Raw genomic sequence first — 19,648 nt, forward strand, 5'->3', positions numbered from 1 at the left:
CCGCCCTGCGGACTACACTTCCCGGCAGGCCCCGAGACACCCGCCCTGCCGTCTGGGCCCGTGAGCATGCTGACGTGGGAGGGACCGCCACTTCCTTGGCCTCCTAGGGGCCTCCTGCCGCTTTGGAAGCGTTCCCGTTTCCGGTCTTAAGCGCCTCCAAGAGCCCAGGGGCTTGGGTGGGACGTCCCCGGTTCCTGATCCTAGCAAGGTCTTCTTTTCCATCCGCCCCAGACTAACCCGAGTGGTGGGGACCTCCTTTAACTCTTTTATGCCTGTGTCACTGATTCTCAAACCTCTCAGTGCAGGAAGAATTTCTTGGGAGGCCCTGGTAAAACTCCAGGTTTCTGGGCCCCTTCCCAACACCCCGACACACCGCATCTCGCATGAGCTGGATAATTCGCATTTTATTTATTTATTTATTTTTAAAAGATTTTATTTATTTATTTGACAGAGACAGCCAGCGAGAGAGGGAACACAGCAGGGGGAGTGGGAGAGGAAGAAGCAGGCTCCCAGCGGAGGAGCCCGATGTGGGACTCGATCCCGGCACGCCAGGATCATGTCCTGAGCCGAAGGCAGACGCTTTAAGGACTGCGCTACCCAGGCGCCCCTATTTATTTATTTTTAAGATTTTATTTATTTATAAGAGAGAAAGCAGGAGCACAAGCAGGAGAGAGGGGCAGAAGGAGAGGGAGAAGCAGACTCCCTGCTGAGCAGGGAGCCCCACGGGGCTCCAACCCAGGACCCTGGGATTATGACCTGAGCCACCCAGGCCCCCTGAGAATTCGCATTTTATTTTATTTTATTTTATTTTATTTTATTTTATTTATTTGAGAGAGAGCAGAGGGAAAGCAGAGTGAGAGACCACAAGGGACAGGCAGAGAGAGAGGGAGAAGCAGACTCCCCACCGAGCAGGGAGCCCCTCCCAGAACTCTATCCTTGGACCTCATGACCAAGCCCGCAGCCCAAGGCAGACGCTTAACCGACTGAGCCACCCAGGCGGCATGAAAACTCGCAATTTAATAAGCTTTCCTGGGCTTATGACTCTGGTCTTGTTCTCACGGGTCACGCTGGCCTTGAGCTACCTTTCTAGTGTCCTCTCTTGAAGACCCGAGCTTCAACCCCGCTACCCAGACCGCTCCTCTCCAATCTCCGCCGCCACTCGAGGGCTCCTGGGTGTTTGCGTTCCTCCCGAGGCCCACCTCGTCTTCCAATCGGCTCCACTTCTGGGGTCGCATTTTCCCTCCTGGGTGAGTTGGCGCGAGGCCGGAGACGATACTGTCACTGGGGAGACGTCGTCCTCACACTGGTCCCCAGCTGGTGCCGTTGGTGTTCGGACACCAGACTTGAGTGCTGGGACCTCCCTGGTGGGAGCAGGACCTGGTCTTGCGTGGGCTCCGGACAGAGGGGACAGAACTGCTTGCGACTGTGCCTCCGCACACCGGGCGGAAGCGGGTCGAGGGGGCAGGCGCCCCACCGCCCTGAACCCACAGAGGCCACGACCCTAGAGACAGCTCTGCCAGGGCTGGGGTTGGGCTGCTGCGCTGGGACTGGGAGCCCGGGGCACGCCGATCCTGCTGTTCATTGCCTCCGGGCGCGCCTGGCGCCTTCGACGGCGGTCGCAGCTGGTTTGGGGGGTCAGGAGGTCTAGGAACCTGACCCTGGCGTCTGGCCCAGGCTCTCAGGAGCGAAAAGCCTCCTGATTGAGACACCCCGGGAGTTAAGGCGCCTGCCGCCAGCAGCTGCCCCCCCTCCCCCAGGGCGCAGCCTGGTGGCCTCCTGGTGGCGCCTGTGGCTTCTGCCGCTGGGTCCTGGGAAACCATCAGGCGGCTCCTGGAGCTTTGCCACCGCTGGGCGGCTTGGGCCTGAGATGCGCGCCCTGGAGCAGGTCCTAGAGCTGTTGGTGTCCGAGCAGGTGCTGGCCCTCCTGTCCCAGGAGAGCCACAGCCGGGTGCCGAAGCTGCTGTGCCTCTTGCAGCGTCTATGCAGAGAGCTTGCGAGATGAGGGACTAGGTCAGAGAGACAGCGAGAGCGGGCTTTTATCTGGTTTGGGTTGGTCCCGAAGACTGAGACACCGTCGGCTCTCACTTCCTCGTTCGGATTTTCTGGATTGCCCTGAGTAGACCTTACTTGGGCAAGTGCCTGTTTGTAGATCCGTCTGGAACTTGGATGCTCCAGATTTTCCCGGGCGCAGAGGGAGCGGGGAAGAGCGCCTGTCTCCACGGGGAGGCGGTGTTGCTGCTGCCATCGTCAGGGTCCGCTCGCCTTCCAGCCAGGGGGCTCGATCCTGACTCCGCTCGCTGCCCAGTAACCGTGGGACTCTGGGCAGGTTACTGTCCCTCCCTCGGGCCCCACTTCCCCGTGGCTCAAAGGCTCCTGGGGTGGTTTTGAGGACGAAGAGGGGAGCAGCGTGTACGTTGGACGACGCGGCTGGTGCGTAGTTGGTGCTTACGACTCGGCTGTCCTGGCGTGGTGGCCGCGCCCGGAGTCCCAGCGACTCGGGAGGCTGGGGCGGGAGGATCGCTTGAGCCCGGGAGCTCTGGGCGGGCGTGCGCGGTGCTGGTTGGGTGTGCGGGCTGCGTCCGCAAGGTCGCCGGCACTTTGGTTAAGCTCCCAGGAGCGGGAGACCGCCAGGTTGCCCAAGGAGGGCCGAACCCGCCCAGGTCGGAAACGGAGCGGGTCCAAGTTCGCGTGGGGACCGGCGGTGGGCTCGTGCCTGTGAAGAGCCTCTGCGTCCAGCCTGGGCCACAGAGGGAGAGCCGTCTCTCAAAGAACACAGCGCTTGGCTGGGGCTCTGCCAGGGTCCGCGTTGGGCTGTCGCCCGCGGAGCTGGGTCTCTGTGAATGGTGAGGTCAGACAAACAGTTTGGCCCTGAGGCTTTGAGGTCACGCTCCCCAGACCGCCCAAGTTAGCTTACCTAGCAGTGAGGCATGGGAGCAACGGGAAAAGGTGGGGAAGGGAAAGAGGGAGGGCAGAACTTCAGAAGATTGGGGGGGGGGGAAGGTGTGCACTGGGAAGGAGGTCTCCCCACGCCCTCCTCATACAATCACATACACACATTTTCACTCAAACCCCCGTAGTTTAAGCCATTCTTTTTCTTGTGGAGTCCAAAGGGACAAACTGTGGTCTTTTTTTTTTTTTTTTGTCAAGGTTATATTTATTTATTTGAAAGAGAGAGAGAGAACAGGAGTGAAGGAAAGGGGAGGGGCAGAGGGAGAGGGAAAGCATACTCTCCACTAAGCAGGGAGCCCTGACCTGAGTGGAAGGCAGATGCTTAGGGACTGAGCCACCCAGGTGTCCCCAAACTGTGGTCTTCTATTGAAGGTTTGCCCTCAGATCCCAGTGATAATTTCCCTTGCTGTTGGGCCCTTTTATGATGATAAGTGATGGCAGGCTGACTTCTGGTCTGAAACAATGGGCTGGGGACAGAATGCTTTTGAAGGAAACTTTGCCTCAGGGAACAGCATGAAGGTCCCTGATCTTCAAGCTGGAGCCAGTGGACACTCAGGGAAGCCCTGAAGTCTAGAGTAGTTGCTACTTCTTGCTCACTAGGTCCGATCAGCTTGTAATCATCAGTGTAATAGTCCTTTGTGCTATCTTGTGGAAGGGAAAGTTGACCAAGTTTCCAGGAATTAAATTAGGACCCAGGATTAGAAAGTTGAGAAATCCCTGGGGTGGGACAATGAAGACACTGCTGGCCTTGCTGGTGGACCTCAAAGGCTCTGATGGTCTTTACTAACAGTTATTGAGAGAAAAAGAAGCGTTAGCCAGGTCAACAGCTGCATACCAGCTACCCGGTGACGTATTAATTTGCTCAAGCAATGAAATCACATCTGAAACAGTAGCTACAACTGAGGTCCCCACCTGCTTAAGGTTACAATAAAGCACTGCGGTCCCTGAGATCACCACCGGAGCCGAAACCAAGAGTGGGGCACTGAACCGACTGCGCAGGCGCCCCAAGATGTATTTGTTTTCTACAGAGGCTAAATATGCAAGATGACTAGAATTTAAATAAAGATTTGGAAAAGAAAAAAATATGCAAGGTGACTTGGGGTGTAGTGGGAATCACCATCCCTGCATGTTTCAAGTCCCTGATGGTGGTACTAATCTCTGAAATCCCTCGAGGAATGCAGCATTGCTTTTGGATTACTATTTTCCTAGGTAAAGGAAGTTCTAGTGGTTTCTGCTTGGCCTTTCTCACCATAATAGCTGTCACTCCACAGGTCATGGAACCAATGTGGGTATTCTGCCAGTTCCTGAGTATATCTGTTCCAGTTATAGTCTGGAATTGGGGAAATAACCAGCAGGTGAGTTTGGGGACTTAATGGGCCCACCGTGAGTCAGTAGTAAGCTATGACTCCATTGATCCCCTGACCTCCATGAGCCCCTACGCTGACTGGTGGGCCACAGCAATGCTTGGGGCCTCCTGGAATTAGTGTCAGCTCGGAAGCATTTTTCACTACTCCCCCAAAAGTCTGGTTGTTTCCTTTACCCTAATGCACAGTCACCCTGCTAATAGGTCCCTCTGGGGGAAGGCTGGCAGAGAAATCAACAGTATGTGTCTCTGGCGGTGTAGTGAGAGCTTTCTTCAGGGGACCTGGCCTCCCCTTCATCCAAGGGGTTTCGGGTCTATTAACTGGCTCAAACCTGGGAGTCAATTGAGGGGCCATGACTCTGTTTTGCTGATTGAGATTAGACTCGAGTGCACTCCACCAGGCACTCTTCCGGTTAAACAGCTCAAGTAAGAATTTAGTGGACGGCCCACTTGTTTCTCTTCAAGGATTACCGTTATCAACTACGACAATAATCACTGATTTTGGTGGAGAGTATACATTGTGCACTGTCCAAAGTCGGGGAAAGTCTTTCTTAAAAAATCATGGTTCACACTCACCCAGGGATGCAAAAAAAAAAAAAAAAAAGGGAAAACCCCGTAAAACGACCCATGTGCCTTACGATCACAAGCACATCGAAGCACAGGGAAGAAAGAATAACCCTTCAATCTGCTTGCGTGCATCAAGTTCAGGAAGTGAGTCACAACTGTAAAAACATCGCCACTAAATCTGCAAAGGGGTCACAGCTTCTGTTTCCTTTCACCGAGACGGGTCTCCACTGTCTCCACATCCCTTTTCAACCGCTCTGCTGCCCGAAGTCGAGCCCAGCCGCTTCGGGGAGCGCCAGATCTGGAGAGGAGTCCAGATCCCCACTTCCTGGCGCTGGGCTTGTCTGAAGTCTGTCTGCTGGCGGTGGAGGGAGGGTTCGCGGCTCCTCTGTAGCCCAGCACCCCCAGCTGGAGTGTTGTCTTGACTTCATTTTCCTCTGGACCCCAGGTCCCTTTCTGGTTACCCATCTTTTTTTTTTCTCCTTCTGGAGTTTCCCAGTCACATGTAGTTCTATTTCACATCGACACATAAGAATTAGGTTCTTGGAGCACCTGGGTGGCTCAGCTGGTTAAGCATCTGCCTTCGGCTCAGGTCATGGTCCCGGAGTCCCTGGATAGAGCCCTGCATCGGGCTCCCTGCTCAGGGGGAGCCTGCTTCTCCCTCTCCCTGTGCCCTCTCTCTTTCACTCTCTCTCTCTCAAGTAAATAAATAAAATCTTAAAAGAAGAAGGAGGCTCTTTTTATCATATTAAACCTAGGCTTCAAGGTGTCACCTGTCCACATTGTAACCTCCCCCAGGCGGATCTGCCCGTGTCATCAAACTGAGGCATTGCACCTTGAGCCTAGAACAGTGAGGAGCCCCAGACACCTGAGAAGCACTAGAAAGCACCCCAAGGGGAGCCATCGCCCGGCCCCCAGTCTTGCGCCCCTGCTGGCAAACGTCCCAGGCAGAGCTGTTCTCTGCTGCTGGCATGAGGTGGTGCTGCACGAAACATCACATGTAAAACACTCAGCACAAAAACATAATAAAATAAAATAAAATAATAAAATAAAATAAATAAAACACTCAGCGCAGAGCCTGGTGAACATGTGCCAACTGGGGGCAGATAAAGCCGGCAGATCTTTCTTCGAAGTCCCTGCCCCTGGGGTCAGTGTAAGGTAACACTGGCAGGACTTTCCCCTGCGGTGGGAAGTCAGGATTGATGACCTCCCATTCTCTCCTAGTCGTATTTCTAACAGCAGGTCCAAGCCCCTTCCTCCAGGATCCCGTGAGGTCACTGCAAAGGACAGCTAAGTTTTTTATATTCCTACTTTCACATCACACACTACACACTTTCATGCTCTAATATTTCTGTAAAAGAAACCGGAACAGATTTCAAATGGTTTTATATAAAAGTGAGGTCAGTGCTGGGGACAATAAAGATCCCCCCAGTAAAGGTCCCTAAGACCCAGCGGGCACAGCAGAGTGTCTGTGAGACCTGGACTGACCCTGCACGAGAGCCACGCCTCCTTGTGCACAGGTAGCAGGAGAGGATGGCAGGAGGCTCCTGGCTAGAGAATCGGTACCACATTTATGTAACAATGGAAACAAAGCCCTCATACCAGACCTAGGGCAGGCAGACGGAAGAAGTTTTATAACCAAAATCACTGAATTGTTTGATTTTTTTTCAAGAAGTCACTTTATCTAAAAAAATTTTACTGCAGCAATTAAGGAACGTATGGATCCAAACATCATAATCAGAAATTTGAGGTTTTAGAGGTGCCTGGGTGCCTCAGTCGGTGAAGCGTGAAGCATCTGCCTTTGGCTCAGGTCATGATCCCAGAATCCTGGGATCAAACCCCACCGGGGGTTGGGCTCCCTGCTCAGCGGTGAGTCTGCTTTTCCCTTTTCCCTCTTCCTCTGCCCCCGCCCCCTGCGCACTCTCTTTCTCTCTCTCTCTCTCAAATAAATAAAATCTTTATAAAAAAAAGAAATTTGGGGTTTTAGACTCAGCAGCCTTTTAAGAAGAGGTTAGAAAGATTAAGAGTTACAACTTCTCCAAACATTTCACAAGCAGTTGAAATAACTAAGTCTTAACATATGTTACAGGAAAACCTACTAGCAAATTTCATAGCAGTCGAAGACTTCCTAACTCTGAGTGTCAGGAGCTCAGGAATAGCAAGAACAGCTGAAGGGGGGAAATATGCATGTATTTTGAAACACACTTTAGCCTTCCATCTAGCTTGCAAGCACTTTAATAAAAATCCACTTCCTTTCTTGAAAGGAAGTCTCGCTTCTTTCTGATGATATTATTTCTTACTAAGGGTAGAGTATATACGTTTCTTCCACAAGAGAAAAGGCGTAGGGTTACCACTTGCCTGACGGCGATACACAGTAGGGGTGCAGAGAGGCCGGCTTAGGTGAATCTTCCAGTGAACATTAATATCCTCAATTTATTCCTCAGCCTCATAGAGTATCTGTGAAACACCCACAGCTTAATGGTGAAAGAATAAATCCTCAACCCCCATGATCAGAAACGAGACAAGGGTATTTTATAGATTTCCCTATTCTATGAATGAAATCGTATAAAAGGTGCCTTTTCTTCCTGGCTTATTTCACTTAGCACGTTTTCGTCCATCTTGTAGCATCGATCACGATATCATTCCTTTGCATGGCCAAATAATATTCCATTGTATGGACCTACAATTTGTTTATCCAATGAACCTCTTGTTGGACATGTGGGTTGTTTCTTCTAGTGGGCTATTATGAATAAAGGTAAAATTCACATTTGTCTGAAAGTATTGGTGTAGACATATGTTTTCGTTTCTCTTGGGTATAAGCTAGGCCACTGGTAACTCTATGTTTACTTGTTTGAGGAACTGCTGGACTGTTTTGCAAAGTGTCTGTACCATTTTACATTCCTGTAAAGTATGAGGGTTCCAGTTTCTCCATATTCTCTCTAGCACATGGCAATTTCTGTTTTGTTTGGGTTTTTGGCTAACCTGGTGCGTGTGAAATGGTACCTTATTGTGGCTTGGATTTGCATTTCCCTAGTAACTAATGACTGTTGAGCATCTTTTCCTGTGCTTGTTGGCCATTTGTATATCTTCTTGGAGAAATTTCTTTCTTTTTTTTTTTTTTTAAAGATTTTATTTATTTATGTGACAGAGAGACAGCCAGCGAGAGAGGGAACACAACAGGGGAGAGGGAGAGGAAGAAGCAGGCTCCCAGCCGAGGAGCCTGATGTGGGACTCGATCCTGGAACTCCAGGATCACACCCTGAGCTGAAGGCAGACGCTTAACGACTATGCCACCCAGGCGCCCCCTTTGGAGAAATTTCTATACAAGTCCTTTGCCAATTTTTAAATTAGGGTTTTGACTTTTTGTTATTCAGTCCTAAGTGTTCATTATATATGTAGAATATTAGAATAATCAACTGATTTTTGCCAAAGACACCCAGACAACTCAGTGAAGAAAGGAAGATCTTTTTAACAAATGATCCTGGGACAGCCGGGTAGGCACATGCAAAAGGATAAAAAAGGACTCTACCTCACATCATGTACAAAATTTAGAATGGATCAAAGACCTAAATGTAGGTCGTAAAACTATAAAACTCTTAGAAAAAACGTAAGAGGTGAATTTTCATGATCTTGGGTTTACCTGGTTTATTACCTACAATTCCAAAGCACAACTAACAAAAGAAAACAAATAGGTAAATTGTGCTTCATCAACAATTCTACAATTTTTGCATCAATGGACATCAGGTGCCCCTGGGAGATGCGGGGTAGACGGTACCTGCCGCCCTGGGGCGTCCCGGGTGCCACCTGCCGCGCCGGGTCGGGACCCTGTGCGCACACGTGTGCGCGCACGCCGCCTGGCATCAGAGGACACGTAGCCACAGCCCCCTGCGCCGAGCTTCCTGTCGCTCGAGGTGATGACGGTGGGACTCGCCCGAGCGTCCCGGCCCGTCGCGCCTCCGTTAGCTGTGAGCCGCGCCGCACCGGGTGCGCGAAGCCGCCACTCCGGGGACCCCGGAGGCCGAGTCGGACCGCGCGCGCTAGGGGACAGGCCCGGGGAAGAGGTGGCGGGACGGGGAGGGCTGGAGTGGTCCCGCTTAACCGGCGGCCGGAGGGGCGAGGAGGAGCGGGCGCCCCAAAGTGAGGGCAGGCGGGTGGTGGGGGTGGGGTGGGGGCGGAGGACCGTCCCCGCCCATCGGGGGCACAGGGACAGGCAACGACCCCACCGCCTGGGACATGCGTGCCCGCGGCTGTGCTGCTCCCCTGGCTCTGTGCTCGTTCGGGTCCCCTGGTTGTCCCCCTACTCCGTTCTCCCCCCACCCCCAGCTGGCTGCGTCCCCACGGCGCCCCCCTCAGCTGCAGCCCACTTCTCCACGCCCCACGTCCTCACTCGCGTGCGCGCTTCCCCAAGGGCCTGGCGTGCCCCGCAGCCTCCCCGCGGCTTCCCGGGAGCCGGCGCCCCAGTCCTGCTGAGATGGGCTGGGGCCTTCGGTCCGTACACTCTCCGCAGCCAGCTGCCGCCCGCCCGGCTTTACCCCACCCGCCGAGGGGCCTGACCATCCCCACCTGGGGGACAGTGACAAGAGCCCTTACCTTCAGGAGGCTTGAGGGTATTGGTACCTGACGGAGAACTGGTTCCCAGCTCAGGGTCAGCTCTCGCCAGTGAAAAACCAATACTCGAGAGGCAAGTGATGGTGGGAAAGGAAAGGTTGCTTTATTCAGGAGGCCAGCAACCTGGGAAGGATGGTGGGCCGAGGGCTCAAAGACCATCTTCCCAGTCCAGGGGGAGCCTGGTGCCCGGGTGGTTAGTCCTATGTTGACATGTCCTTGGACAGACTTGCTGGCATCTGCCGGGGCTGTTTTCCAAGGCGGTCAGGCCTTATCTTCTGGGGAAGTCTGGTCCTTCACTCCTCAAGGCCAGTGGTCTGCAAATCTCGAGGAGAGTAGGTTAGTTCCACTACAGACCAAGGGACTTAGGTCAGTAAGCAAGAAGCGCCTAAGCTTAAAGCAAGTTCACCCTTAACACCGGTTGGAGTGTTGTTACAATGTAATGTTCCCATATTAAAATGCCCTGTGCTCTGATTTCTTTTATATGAAATAGAGCCAACAAAGACATAATGCTGTAGTGTCTAAATGATACTCCCATGAGCCTCGGAATAAAAGAAACCCAAACCAGTACCCTAAACTTCCCAGCCCACTCGTGGCCCGTTCTTAAACAGTGTCTTCCACCAGGGTAGCAACTAGGTTTTCCAGGGTAGCAACTAGGTTTTCCAGGGACACTGCCGGTGTCTCCTCAAATGCCCAGGGAGAGCAGTCCCCGTTCCCTGGAGGGACCCACTTCTATCTCCATCACCCGTCCCTGGCTTTTGTTTCAGGTGAGAGGTGGAAGAGCTGTGACCTGCTGTGTGATCTCACCACCTCCCCGGCTGTGAGCGCTCCCGCGTTCCACGTTACCATGCATGGAATCCCCTGTCCAGTGTAACTAACCCAAGAAAGCTGCTTGGCCATAAAAACGTATCAAACCATAGGAGTGAAAACGCAGCTTTTATTTGAACAGCTGAAGCAAGGCTACTGTTATTCTAAACCGTTTTTTTTGCATTTTCCAAAATTGCATGTAGGCATAAGCAGGTACGTTATGTGATTTTTTGGCAAGGGCCACCTCCACCCCGGTGTGGCTCGTGTCAGCATCCACAGCCACTTTGACAGATCCAGATCGTTTCTGTGGCTCCCTAGTTGCCTACCAAGTAAAAAGCTCAGCACGTTTTGGGAGGCCAGGGTGGGTTTTACGTATTCATCTGCCTTCCTCTTGATGCTCGGGATGGGTGTGCGGGGACAGACTTCAGAGCACCCTTTCTGCATGACTCGTTGACGCTACAGATGGCTTCGGAAGGAGCACAACGGAGGAAGCCTGAAAAGATGACGGAACTCAGTGGATTCTGTGGCCCCCCGGGGGCCTCTTTCCCCTGCCACCTGCCCGCCACACATACTGTCCTGCACAGTCAGGGGATCTGTTGGGAAATGCCAAGCCCGTCATTTCCATTCTGTCTGTGTCTAGAATCTATTCTGCTCTGCTGCCATATTTTCAATTCCTGTTTTAATCGCAAAGTCTGTGGTGTAGATTTTCATATCTTGTCCAGCAAGCTCACCATCACAGCTACTCCCACATATGTTCTCCCCATTGAAATGAATGATCAGCTCATTTTATTTCATGGCAAATGAAACCTGGTACGGGTTCATGAGTGTGCTTGCACTGAATTGGTGAATTTATTTTGGGAAAAATGTATAGGGTCACAATAATGAATTTTCTTCTCCAGCAAGAAATGGTATTTTTTTTAAGATTTTATTTATTTATTTGAGAGAGAGAGAGAGAGAGACCGGGGGATGTGGGGGGAGGAGCAGAGGGAGAGAAACAAGCAGACTCCACGCTGAGTGCAGAGCCCTAAGCAGGACTCGATCCCACAACCCTGAGAAACCAAGAACTGGACACTCAACCAACTAAGCCACCCAGACACCCCCAAGAAATGGTATTTTTAGCATCAAAACAGTTGGCTCATAAAAACGTTTCATGCATATTTCCCTCTATTTTTAAAAAGATCAGGGGCACCTGGGTAGCTTAATCAGCCAAGCATCTGCTTTCAGCTCAGGTCCTAATCTCAGGGTCCTAGGATGGAGCCCCATATCAGGCTCCCCACTCAATGGGGACTCTGTTTCTCCCTCTCCCTCTGCCCCTCCCCCTACTCGTGCACGCTCTCTCTCTCAAATAAATAAAATCTTTTAAAAATAAAATAATAAAAAAATTCACATGTTTTGTGGCCAGTGTGAACTGGGTATGTTATTTCTACTATTTCATATTTTATTCTTGGAGAAGTATACTCCAACTGAGCCACCCAGGTGCCCTGCAACATCTTCTTCCATGTCTTTAATTCGTATCTAACCTTACTTTTTGGTAAAACATCCAGGTGAATGGCTTGGCTATTCCAGAAATATTGACTTAAGAAGAGGAAGGCAATTTTTCAAATTTCCTTATGTAAATAAACTCTAATATCTCAATAATATGAAGTAAGATTCAGCTATTAAAAACGGTAGAAAGGGAGGTGCCTGGGTGGCTCAGTCGGTGAAGCGTCTGCCTTCGGCTCAGGTCGTGATCCTGGGGTCCTGGGATCGAGCCCCGCATCGAGCCCCACATGGGGCTCCTTGCTCAGTGGGGAGTCTGCTTCTCCCTCTGCCCCTCCCCCTTGCTCGTGCTCTCTCTCAAATAAATAAAATCTTAAATTAAAAAAAAAAGGTAAAAGGGGTCCTCTATGCACCAACACGGAAACAATCTCCAAGAAGTAGTAATTGAAGAAAGAAACCTGAAAAACAGTCTGTGTCTTACGCCCTCTGCTTTTTCTTCACCGTGTCAGCTATACAGCTGAAAGTAAATGCAAAGAATAAGATCTGAAAAGTTTAGCAAGCTGCTAATGCTGGTTCTTCTGGTGTGGGGGTGTAAGGTGGTGAAGCATAGGAAATGAGAGGTTATGAATTGATCTCTATAAATGTAATTCTTGTATTTTCTCCAACAAGAATGCAAAAATATGTGTAAGCGAGTTCTGCAAAATTCTTTAAGTAGAACAAGATTCCTCGGAAGCATAAATGTGAGACAGCACCAAGGCAGGTTGACCCACATTCATCTGCTCTGCCCGTTTCCTCCAAGGGAAGGGCGCTGGAGCTCAGAAGAAAGGCACCCAAACCCAAATCAAATGAACAGGGAACCAAATTCTAAATGGAGTTCAAGGTGAGAGAGCCACCTAGCAGGAAAGATTCTCCACCCTCGTCTGTGACTCTAAGAAGTTTCGCTCAGGAGGGAGAGGGGCGTGCTGACAGCCACTGTCTGCTCTCTTACACGCAATAGCTCATTCAACTCTCACAGCATTGGTGGGTGCTGCTGTCACACCCATTTATCCGGCGCAAGGAACTGAGGCCCAGGAAAGGTACGTAACTGGCCCAAGGTCACATAGCTAGCATGTGGCACAACTAGGATAGGAACCCGACTTGTCTGGCCTCAGAGCCCCATCCTTCCCACCCTCGATCCTCGTGGAAGTCAAGGAAACAATTTCCATCCTTCTATTTGTTTTGCTCACAGAACACAGTATCTTTGCATCTTTACATGGTTCTATCCGGGATGGGAAGAAACCTGGACGACTGAGCATCCCCTGCCACTCAAGAAAAGGAGTGTGTGACTGGGTCCTTCTTCCAACATCTGAGTGTCCTCAGTTGTTATGGGAGACTGAGTGGGGCCGCCAGTACGAAGGCAAATCACATCTCCTAACAGCCAGTTTTGCCCTTCAGCAGGGTAGCGCTCTAGCAAACACAAAACCCCGTCCTCCCCATCTGTTCTCCAACATCCTGTGAAAATCCATGTCCTACCTCTAGACAACACCCACGGGGGTCACACTTCAATGTCAACAATACAGCCGTAGGACTACGCGGCTGAAATTCCCGCAATGGCACGTGCCATTTCTGCGAACTGCTATTTCAAAAGCAGGAATCTAAGAGTCATGGCCACGGCTGGATCCAGAGCTCGGGGAAGAGTGGAGAATCCTACCTGGGACTGAGTTCCCTTGCAGCTTTCACTGGGTGATTGGATCTCGAGGCCAGAGTCACTGACCATTGCCCAGTGGACCTGTTGAAATGCAACGAACGCTGTTAGGGCATTTTGGTGAGCCCCAACGGGAAAGCGTTAGTGGAGAGAGTTCGCATCATCCAGCGAAGAGGTCTGAGACAGCGGTGCATTGCAGGGAGCGGGTATGGCGATGGTGCCCACGTATCGGTAACAGCTGCGCCCTCTTCCAGCGCCTCTCCCCTACTCACCGTCTTTAGCCCTGAACTAGAAGTAACCCAGGTGGTGGTGGTCAGTGTCCATATCCTGCCATCCATGGCATGTGGTCACAAAGTTCTGAGACCATTGTGAGTCACCGTGACTCCTCTGGGCGCTTAACCAATCAGGCCCTGGGACTTAGAGAAAAGTAGAGGGCAAAAAAGGAAAGGGGATTTTTTCCCCCTCCTTTGCTCTCTCTTCCAGACCAGTTGCTACTCCTGGAGGAAACGTGGCTACTCAAAATAGCTCCTGTGGTCTGGGTAAAACACAGCTAGCTAATGCTGCGTCTTCATCTGCCTTCACAAAATAAACTGACTTGACGAACCCTAACCCCGCTGGGTAATAGTTGCAAGGAGGACTGACACTTGCCCACAGTAGTAAAAAGCTGCTGCATGAAGCAGTTAGGAGCCTACGCTCAGGGGACAGGCAGTTTGATTTCCAGTCCAAGGTCGTGTGACCTCGGGCAAAAACAAATAAAATCTTGAAAAGAAAAGATTCTCTCTCCCTCTCCCTCTGCCCCTCCCCTTTACCCCAGCGTGCTCTCTCAAAAAAAAAAAAAAAGAAAAGAAAAGAAAAGAAAAAGAAAACTGAGAGAGGTCCATAGTTTGACCCAACTGGAAACCCAACATTTACTAGAATTTTATATATATATATACATAAAATTAAAGGATGCTGATGAGCTTTCATGTTCTGGGCGTGGAATGAATCTGTCATCAGCTACAATGCACCAACTGGTGAACCTTCACAGCCTTCATCAGTATTGGGACTCAAAATACAATTGTACCTGGGGACTCCACTAAATTTAAACAAAGAACCTCCATACTCTTAGGGTAGTTACCAAACATAAATAGAAGGTACATAAGTATAAGTCACCGAAAACACTGGAACTTTTTCTTTGCCTACATTTTCCATGGTCAAAGGTCCCATTGCCCTAAAATATCCCATAGTGGGCATGGACGCTCTGACCCACTGAGTAAAAAAGTAGAATTAAGTCTTTGGCGCTTACAATTGGCTTGACAAACTGGAACCCCATGGAAATCCCCTTTCCCCTGCCTGAAATCGTTGATGAAGCCCAATATAAATTAAATTACATTAAATTAGGGCCTTAGGGGCGCCTGGGTGGCCTTCAGCTCAGGTCAGGCTCCCTGCTCAGCAGGAAGCCTGCTTCTCCCTCTCCCACTCCCCCTGCTTGTGTTCCCTCTCTCGCTGTCTCTCTCTCTCTCTCTGTCAAGTAAATAAATAAAATCTTTTAAAAAAAATAGGGCCTTAGTATTGGAAGTTATTATGCATGACCTATTTATAGAAGTGGTAATTCTCCCCACTGCCTCTCCATTTAACAGTCCACCCTGGCCTGTTCTTTTTTTTTTTTAAGATTTTATTTATTTATTTGACAGAGAGAGAGACAGCCAGCAGCCAGCAAGAGAGGGAACACAAGCAGGGGGAGTGGGAGAGGAAGAAGCAGGCAGGCGCCCAACGACTGAGCCATCCAGGCGCCCCTGGCCTGTTCTTAAGCTTAGAAAAACTGAATGGCTCTCCATGGTGAATTTCCTCAAACTTGACGTCAGGGTCCACCCATTAAGTCCCCTGTATTAGTTTTCTGTTGCTGCTGTAACAGGTTACCACAAACATAGTAGCCTGAAATACTACAAATGTATTATCTTAAGTTACTGAAGTCCGAAGTTTAAAATGGGTCTGCAGGCCTGCATTCCTTCTGCCGCTCTAGGGAAGAACCCATTCTCTTGCCTTTTCCAGCTTCTAGAGGCTGCCCACATTTACTGGCTAACAGATCCCATCACTCCAACCTCTGCTTCTGTCCTCACAGCTCCTTCTCTGACTCTGACACGGCTCTGACTCCTGTCACAACCCTCTCAGCACCCATAATGTTAAAATAACCCACAAAAACCCTTCAACATCTTTCAGTCACTTTTAGTGTGTGGAAACAGCACATTCTTCATTTAAAAATTTCACTTAAAAATAAAACTAAAGGGGTGCCTGGGTGGCTCAGTCGATTAAGCGTCCAACTCTTGATTTCAACCCAGGTCTTAATCTCGGGGTCATGAGTTCAAGCCCCTCTTTGGGCTCCACACTGGGCATGGAACCTACTTGAAGAAATGAATACTTAAAAATAAAATAAATACCTAAAAAATTTTAAAATAAAAATTATATTTATGCCCATTTATGCTGATACTTTCTCATATGCCCACTTTGAATACAGTGCCTTCCAATATAAGGCCCTAGAATCTGTCCAAATTGCAATACAACAGGCACTCCTATTAGTGCCCCCCAGAGGCCTTTTCACTGTAGAAGCTTTAGAATAGGGTTTTTTTTTTTGTTTTGTTTCATTTTTTTTTTTCACCGCTGGCAGTCTCTGGACCCTATGTGAGTCCAGTCTTCTGATGCAAGCACTTGGCCCCATGCTATATGCTATAAGAGGGGCAATCAGTGGCCACATAGTGGACTGTCCTGGAAATGGGCCCTGAGCCTGTGACTCTCCATACCCAGCTATCAATTATGCCTTGGGTCATGGAAGCAGCACCCCCAAGCTGGGCACAGACACCAAGATCTCCATGCTACATGGTACAGCCAGACCTGGTCCCTCTGGCATCCTACCTGCAGGAGAGGGTAGCATTCTCTGCCCTCACTCTCTTGCCAGATACCATAGTGCGGAAGTAAGTCATCCTTACCCTGGAACCCTTGACCTAACGTGGAAGCCCACGGGATCAACTGACTGAAAGGCAAAGGGGGTTTGTACACCTTATCACCACCATCGCATGCAATGGAGCTTGACCAAGAAGTCTCTAAAAAGGATGAGATGCAAGGATAAACACATTTGATCGTACTTCAGACAGTTGCCCTTGCCAACAATCTCCTGAATCGGCAAATTGTCACAGACTCTTTGGCCATCGCCAAAGGTCTGGCCATCTGAGCCAGGCAATGGCAGGAGTAAAAAGTTCTTATCTAGGGTTTCTGACATCGGGGTGAAGAATTCTGGCAATGTCTTGCCTCATGGATGCCAAAACCATAAATCAGGTATGCGAGGCTCATTCAACATTTGAGGAGTGATCGTGTCATCCATCACATCAAGGAGGGGGGGTGGCGGCAGTAAACCTGGTCCCATACCGGAGGGGACAATGAAGAGCATAGGCCCCTCCAGCCAACTTGGGGTGTCATGGACCCTCTAGGGCCAATGGCAGGAGGAAGAAGGACAGCAAAGAAGGCAGGTGAGGCTCAGAGGGCATTGCCAGGAACGATCTGCAGCCACAGGCCTTCAGTTCTACAGTAGCATCTGTGCTGACACACTTCCAGGCTTCCGGTTCTTCTAGAAACCCAAAGGGCTCGACACGTGATGCCTGGGAATACCACTTGGTTTGTTTGTCCCTAGAGCTGACTCTACCCTTGGGGGCATGTCCTGGAAAGAAGTCACTCTCATGCACATTTAGCTGACATATATTCTGAACACTATACCAGGATGCTGGAGACACAATTTTGAAAAGGACACGAGTGGTCCTCCAGAGCTCACAGCCCAGCGGGGAGCACCCGAGGTGGTTCTTAAGCTAATGAGAGTGACACACAGGTTGGGGCGCCTGGGTGGTGCAGTCGGTTAAGCGTCTGCCTTCAGCTCAGGTCATGATCCCAGGGTCCTGGGGTCGAGCCCCACATCGAGCCCCACATCGGGCTCCCTGCTCAGCAGGGAGTCTGCTTCTCCCTCTCCCTCTGCCTGCTGCTCCCCCTGCATGTGCTCTCTCTCTCTGACAAATAAATAAAGTCTTTTTTAAAAAAAATGGTGATGTTTCTAAGGAGATCTTTTTCTTCTCCATCTGTTCGTTAACATTGTTTGCTCATCATGGTTTAAACTCTCTGCACTTCTCATGAACCTTTTGGCTTAGAGATGTGGTGGGGGGACTTTGTTCGTTTAGATTTTGACCATTTAATTATTTTTGAATATGTCACTTTTTGCAAGCTAGGACACAGAATCAAACTGCAGCAATCTAGTCTTCTTGGGATCCAGGCCCCATCTTGCCATCTTCAGCCAAGTGACATCCTAATACAAGGTGCTAAGAACAGGTTTATAATCTCTAAATAACACCCACTTATCTATATTTTCCCTCAAGAAACCCCCCAAAGTCCAGTCATTAAAGGCAGGTTACACAGAACCTCGTGATCTACGAAGGACAGAATGACCCAAATTATACGCTGGCCAACGTATTGGTGAACCAGATTAGAGGTGGGCAAGGACTGGCGAACAGAGAAAGTGTTTACATTTTGAAAACTGGCTCTGAAGTTTTAAAAATTGCCTGTTACTGGGGCGCCTGGGTGGCTCAGTCGGTTAAGCATCAGACTCTTGATTTTGGCTCTAGTTGTGACCTCAGGGTCGTGAGATCAAGCCCCGCATGGGGCTTTGTGCCTGGTGTGGAGTCTGCTTGAGATCCTCTCTCTCCCTCTCCCTCTGCCCCTCCCCCTAACCGCTTCTCCCTCTCTAAAACAAATCGCCAGTTACCATCAAGAAGAAAGCAAGTAAAAAATATAGCAGATGCGCCCACGCTGACACTTGATTTTGGCGAAGTCTTCCACTAGAACTCAGGGTTAGAGGTGAGTGTAAGTGATCAGATACTTGGCTTCAAAATACATTCCTTAGTAATAAGAAATGTGACATACTGGGGCACCTGGGAGGCTCAGAGGGTTAAGTGTCTACCTTCAGCTCAGGTCATGATCCCAGGGTCCTGGGGTCGAGCCCCTACATTGCGCTCCCTGCTCAGCGGGAGTCTGCTTCTCCCTCTCCCTCTGCCCCTCCCCACTGCTCCTGCTTGCTCTCTCTCTCTCTCAAATAAATAAATAAAATCTTAAAAAAAAAAGAAAAAGGAATGTGACATACAGCATCCCTCCATTTGCCACCGGAACTGACAATAAGGATTATTTAAAAGAAACGCTCAAGCTATAAAGGGTGGCGGAAGCAACACTTCCCATGACACTTCCCACGACAGGATAACCTCCAACTTTCCCGTAGGAGTAATAGGGCTACTCTTCTAGGATGGATATTCGAGTGGCCAAACTTGTCAGGAGCTTTTGCCAGGGCCAAGAGGTGAAAAATAGAGCTGAAAAGAGTGTCAGCTGCTAACTGTAAAATCCGGGTCAGCTAACGCCTTCAGAATGAACTCAGAATCCGCCCATTGTTTGTGAAACATGCGCAGCATTCATCTGTGAGTCCTCTGCTAGAGCGAAGGAGAGGTGCTAAATCTTCAAAGTCGGGAATGTCAGCAGTAACCCCAGGGGTCTTTGGATGCACATTAAGTGACACTCCAGTGGTAAACTGTCCCTCCCTGCTGCTCTGGGAGCACAAGGATACCAAAGATCAGGACGTCAAGGATGGGGATGGATGGGCCCCGCCTGTTTGCACCCCCTCCTTGCCTGCCTGCTGGGGCGGGGGACGCCTATGATAATGAGAAAGGCACCACTCAGAGCCAGCACACGCTAGCAAGCACAGAGGCCTCTGTGTGATCTTAGGAGGGCTTTTCTTAAACAATGTAGCCCTAGTCTGTGCTGGAGAACCTTAAGCATTTCGCTTTACTACTGGGGATTCCAGCAGCCAGGCTGAGTTGGGAGGGCATCCTACCGGGCTGCTCCGGCCGCAGTCAGAGCAAGCACGCCAGGCCACCCACCCCAAGCTCCTCATGGCCCGCAGCTGAGGCTCCCGACGCCACCTGGCACGCCGCACCTCGCTGCCCCAACCGGGCTGCCCGGCCCCCAGATCCAACCTGCAAGGCACCCACACAGCTCATATGTATTGTTTGGTATTTCAACGACCTTTCCATGACGGCTCCTGCTAGGCGCTGTTTGAGTGGTGCACATCAGCTCCCGAAAACCTCTGCATCCCCCTGCAAGAAAGAAGTTGTCATCCCCTTATTGGTGGTCAGAAACCT

General features: G+C 50.4%; 1 protein-coding gene across 3 annotated transcripts in view; it reads right to left on the reverse strand.

The window, feature by feature from the left end:
* Positions 1-9,836: 9,836 nt before the first annotated feature.
* ZNF75D (zinc finger protein 75D) overlaps positions 9,837-19,648 on the reverse strand; it is a 72,666-nt gene continuing 62,854 nt past the window's right edge. Inside the window, exon 7 of one of the 3 annotated variants that reach the window (XM_057314968.1) lies at positions 9,837-10,781. In XM_057314968.1, coding sequence (XP_057170951.1) covers positions 10,713-10,781 — 69 coding nt within the window. In that variant the 3' untranslated portion in view covers positions 9,837-10,712. Of the gene's footprint in view, positions 10,782-15,906; positions 19,604-19,648 lie in introns of those variants that run through there. The other 2 variants (XM_057314969.1, XM_048213610.2) reach the window with 2 other exon arrangements.

Source organism: Ursus arctos, chromosome X, assembly GCF_023065955.2.
Source record: "Ursus arctos isolate Adak ecotype North America chromosome X, UrsArc2.0, whole genome shotgun sequence".
In the NCBI taxonomy this organism is placed as follows: Eukaryota; Metazoa; Chordata; class Mammalia; order Carnivora; family Ursidae; genus Ursus; species Ursus arctos.